Source organism: Fusarium poae, chromosome 2 (genome assembly GCF_019609905.1).
Source record: "Fusarium poae strain DAOMC 252244 chromosome 2, whole genome shotgun sequence".
Lineage (NCBI taxonomy): Eukaryota > Fungi > Ascomycota > Sordariomycetes > Hypocreales > Nectriaceae > Fusarium > Fusarium poae.
This window is the reverse complement of record NC_058400.1, coordinates 9,720,779-9,726,122: the sequence shown is the minus strand read 5'-3', so window position 1 is coordinate 9,726,122 and position 5,344 is coordinate 9,720,779. Positions and strand designations below refer to the sequence as shown.

General features: G+C 50.9%; 1 protein-coding gene across 1 annotated transcript; it reads right to left on the bottom strand.

The window, feature by feature from the left end:
* Window positions 1-1,987: 1,987 nt before the first annotated feature.
* FPOAC1_007296 (uncharacterized protein) lies at window positions 1,988-3,780 on the bottom strand (the record flags this gene model as incomplete). Its single annotated transcript, XM_044851764.1, has 3 exons — window positions 1,988-2,093; window positions 2,556-3,359; window positions 3,416-3,780. The coding sequence occupies 3 exons, from the start codon at window positions 3,778-3,780 to the stop codon at window positions 1,988-1,990; spliced, it is 1,275 nt and encodes a 424-aa protein (XP_044710476.1).
* Between the last annotated feature and the right edge of the window lie 1,564 nt (window positions 3,781-5,344).

The window sequence follows — 5,344 nt, the reverse complement described above, 5'->3', positions numbered from 1 at the left end:
GCTAATTACTTGAAGCGGCCGCCGAGTCATCACTAGAGTAGTCATGAGTGGCGCATTCGGGGCCGTTGACGACGTGATTTTAGATTCCCGAGGTTGTGATGCCAAGAAGTTATCGGTGCGGCGCGGTACGGCCAGTAGTAGACGCACGTCGCGTTGTTATTTGCGTCTTCTCAATGATTAAAACACGCTGCTCAACACGCTCAAATGCTGTTGCAATGCAATTCGTGATGTCGGCTAGTTTGCGGCGTCGTCAATGGAGGTTTGCGCTTCCCCACGTGTTTTCTTGAGAATTTTTCTGCTTCATATCCTCGTGTTGTGGCTCTGTCGGTGCCCTCGGGCACCATATGTTGCAACCGTGATACCTGCAGTCTCCCCCCAGCCATCGGCTTTGTCTGTTTGCTGATCTCCCTCGAGCCCCCCGGGTTTTTGTGCGTACTCTTATGTTCCGTGTGTTTCTGTTGTTGTTGCCTCCGACCGGGTTCCTATGTGGCCATGTCTTTGTACTGTGAAGTCAACCGCTGGCGACATTAACCATAGCCGTCATCAACCACCTCATGTAGTGCAATGCTCCAATCGTTTCGACATGGTGAATTACTGAGTATGAGAGCTCCCTCACGGTCTCCTTAGACCCGACTAGCCGGGTGGCGGAGGGTGGCCAAGCCTCCGTCACCGTAGTTTGGGGGGAGCGACAGTGGGCAAGTCTGTCTGGGATCCATAGTGTTGTGTGGCTTTTGTCTATGGCATGCCGGGCGTTTGGTGGTCGCGGGAGGTGATACCGTTCTGTCCAACATGTCGGCGTAGTGGGTCGTTGCAAACGTTGACGAAAAATGGGCCGAGGGCCCATGAGTGACCATGTATTTATTTATAGAGGGGACAATGATGTTGACGATGTTTGGGCTCCGTCGTCACACTGCAAGAGGTGTGTTGTAGTTAGCTATAGCCGCAGTCATCGGTGGTATATGCGTGGTTTTCGTGGCGTGCTCGTGAATTTCGCGCTCCTTTCCCCGCCCGCCATCGCAACGACATCTCTTGGGAAGTCAAAACACTGCAGGGGAAGGTGTCAAGACCCGTTGAGGCGCATTGCGACAGCGGGCGGAAGTGTTGAGTTCCTCGAGTGGCTGTTGTTTCAAAAATTCATTCTCGCTGTTGTGAAAAGTTTTTTTGCTGAGGTCGGGGTACGGTCGCGGGCGAGAAAAGAGCGCGAAACAATTAGAGCATGCCACGAAAACCACGTGTCCGCGAACAATGACGACCTTAGCTGAGCTACGACGTATCCCATGCAGTGCAATGACGAAGCCTAAACATTTCCACCAGCAGCTTCGAAATAAAACATACAGTCACATATGGGTTTTTGTCGGTCGGCCCATCTCCTAGCCAAGGTTTGCGACGTCCCACTATGACGAGATGACGGACAGAACGGTATCACCTCCCGCGTGGTAGAGCACCAGGTACCCGGCATGCTACGAATGATGCCACACAACACTACAGATTACAGACAGACTTGCCCACTGTCGCCCCCACAAAATACCGTATCGAGGGATTGGTCCCCCTTCGTTACCTGATAACGTCCGAGGAAGCCGCGCGGGAGCTCTCATACTCAGCAATCCGACATCTCGAAACGAGCGGAGCATCGCACCACATGGTATAGTCGACGCCTACTATTGTCACCATCGCCGGTAGCGATACACACAGAGAACGAATACATGGCCACATAGGAACCCAGCAGGAGGCAACAAAAGCAGAAAGACATGGAACATAACGTACATAAAGAGCCCCGGGGTTTAACGAGGGAGGTCATCTTACAGGCAAAGCCGATAGCTGGGGGGAGACTGCAGGTATCATGGTCGCACAGCAAGGTGCATTGGCACCGACAGAGTCGCAGCACGAAGTCGCGAAGGAAAGGTTCCTGAGGATAACAACAAGCAAGGATTCAAGGACGGAGGAGCAAGAGGCGGAATCCGAAATTCTCCAATAGAAAGCAAGCAATCTAGGTCATAGATAGCGAACGAGGATCAAAACGGGAGGGAAACTTGGGGACAGCTGGCCTTATTTCAACAATAAGGCGAAGTGGGGCGTCGGCTGTCTGCCGAGTCCTGTTAACCGGGCATAGCTGCAGATAAAAAGCGGCCACAACCGTGTAGGATACAGAGTGGTGCGAGTTCAGCGTCAGTAACTTGTTATTGTAGTTTTATTGAGAGTGCCCCAAAATGGACTAAACGTGGCGCATGCCCCGCGTACTGCCGACGATGGGATGATTCCTGTCCTTCGTACTCACTAACAGCACTTAGATGGGTATCAGTGATCCCAAGTGAATTTGAACTCCATGCATGACCGGAAGAAATGATGAGGATAGTTCGAGCTGGCTCTTATGAAAAGGGAGTAGTTGTAAGTCGATTATACTACGGATCTTTGAAGCCCAGACGCCGAAATAACTGGACTCTGTTATGTCTGATACCTGGCGGGGTCGATTTCGACTCTGGCTGTGTACATGGCATGCGCCACGCTTAGTCCGTTTTGGGGTACTTCCATTAAAACTAAAATAAGAAACTACTGACGCTGGACCCGCACCACCCTGTATATCTCCATCTTCCGATCTGAAAACTTGTTCCAGCATACGCTGGTAGAGTTCGTCAAGTCCCCCGGGTATAGGCTTCAGCTTGGTAATGGTATTCCGGGGTTTGACCTCGGGACGTGCCAACTCTTTGCACACCAGGGCCACCCAGAGAAAGGTGTCGTTGGCCTTGCTTAGCAGCTCGTTGCGCACATCATCCTTTAATTCTGGGGTGTATCGCTTTTGTTGTGCCAGCTGTTTAACCTTGTCTTCGATAAACATCCTCACGGCTTGAGATATAGAATCCTTGTTCAGCTCAAGCGGTACCCTAACGTCCTCGGAGCCTCGAAACTGTACCTCAATTAACGGCCAGTTGCGACTAGACACGACCCATTTGGAGGAGTAGTCACGGGACGCCTCGAGAATAAAATCAATGAGATCTTTCCTGCTATCGTCTGAGTACTCATCTAGAGCATCAACAACAAAGACAGTCTCTCGCAAGCAAGGGTCCTTGAGCATGTCGAGAAAGATCCTTTTTAGAGACTCGAATGCATGGCCGTCTTCAAAGACCTTCCTGCCTTGGCTGTCGTACTTAGATCGGACCAACGAAGTCAGCTGCGGCTGCCTGTGACAGAGAAGCCATAAAAGGCCACGGAGCACGGATACAGCACTCCTGAGCTCGGTCTGTGTGGCTTGGCAGAAGTAAAAAGACAACACCTGGGACTTGTCCTCCTTGAGATGGTCAATGATACCGCATAGAAGCATCGTCTTCCCCTTCCCCGGGTCGCCTTTGATCCATAACAATCGCCTCTCGGGATCAGTTCGAAATTGCCGAAAATCGTTTGGTCGAGAATCCAGCGGTACGAATCCTCGAACAGGCCGCCTTTTGTCTTCTCGATGTCCTCCTTGTGGGCTTCGGGGTCGACGATGCGTAGATCTTGGAGGCATTTCTGGTCGTTCTCGTCGCGATGGATCTGGCGCAGCATCTGGGTCTGGTCTTGGATGGCCGATTCTACTGCCTTAACGCCTAGGCGTACATGGCCAAGCGTGTTGTCGATCCTCCGAAGCCGAGATTTGAGCTCTTCGGAGTTGTGCTGCTCCATGTCGTCTCGTAAGGAAGCCTCGGCTTTCTTTATCGAGTCGACCTGGCCCTGCCAATCGTCTATTTTGAAGAGATCCCTGATTATGACGGCAGCCCAGTGTTTGTTGTACAAGCATACACTCTGCATTTGATATAGCAGTATGTAGATGTTGAGAAATAAACGCATTCGATATTGTAGTCCGAGTAAAGTATCACGGTAGGAACAATGGCTGCATCCTTATCTGTTTATGGGCATTTTGATTTTACTCGTTTACCACACTTCGCGAAAGAGTATTTTTGGACCCTATTCGAGACCTACTACAAACTTCCAATACACAGGACAGAAACGAAGCAGATGAAAGTCTGTGGAATCTTCATAGTCCAGATTCTGACTAGAGATGCATAATCAGCCCCTCTCTGGCCATCGTACAGCGGTGGATACTGCATAGAAGTTTCAACAGTCAAGTTATGGCCGTTGGAGGCCGCGTTTTAAGGGTCATCAGGCCCAAGAGTCACTGCAGCGCTGCGTAGTTTTACTTCTTACTCCGGCCGTATCTGGCCATTCATGTTTGAGCGGTTCTCAAACCAGAAAGGGCGACATCGCCAGTGTGTCCAATAACCAAGTTATTTGATTTGCTTGGTTGTGGTTGGTTGATTACGTAACAACCAACCACAAGTAAGACCCCCTCCGACCAACCACAAGCAAGCCTTTTTGGCTTACTCGAGTTAACTTGAAGTTACTCGACTAAGTTACCGGATTGGGAAAGTGGCCAACAAAGTCTAACCTTAATAGGGCAGGCTAGGAAGACAGCGCACCCTGATTGGCCCAGTCTTTAAATGAAATGGGTGAGGATCTCCTTTTCTTTCTCCTCCAACCTTTCCACAGAGCCAAGGCTGCCGATTTGGTCCAATAACTTGAAGAACAAACCAAATATGTCTTCGCGCCCATTCTTTAAGCCTCATGGAAGGCTCGAAAAAACCACTCCTCCTAGGACCCCTTCTGAGTCGCTCGGCCCCGCCCAGCCGAGCACTCCTAGCCCCGCCTCAACTCAAACCCATGTGCCTAACGATAAGCCCTCCCCTTCAAGGCTTTCTGACGAAAGAGGTGCGCCGGACGCCTCTCAGTGCCCTTTCCCTATCGACTGGGACAAAATCCGCTACAACAGGAAGCCAGTACCATCTATTCGATACCGCCAGCCCCACAAGCGCGCCATCAACTCCAAATCCCAGCCTTCAGCAATCTACAGGCACGGCGCACAGCTTACCACAGATGGGAACAATAAGTTCTGGCTCTGCAAGTATTGCCATAGTAGCGGGCATCACGATGCTGCGCTTTTTGCCAGTGAGAGCACGACCAGCATCAATTATCACCTTAAACAGCAGCACAGACTGGAAGAATTCGGTTACAAAGCCATAGGAGCCGATCCTTTCAGCATAGCCAAGAGGACAGCAAGCCTTACGCCATACCTCGGAAGCCGGCGCGCGGTGTTCAACGACCTGAAATTCAAGGACGATTTTACTGACTGGGTGATTGACCTTGGCCTCACATTTCGTCAGGCGACTCATCAGCGGACGAATGAGATGTTTATCAATTATCTGGAGGATATCGATAAGATCCTTCCCAGAAGCCCATTTACTCTTGGCAGTTGGGTCAAAGAGAAGTGGCTTGGCGATGGTGGGAGACGCGTTTGGCTAAGGACAAAGCTGCAATC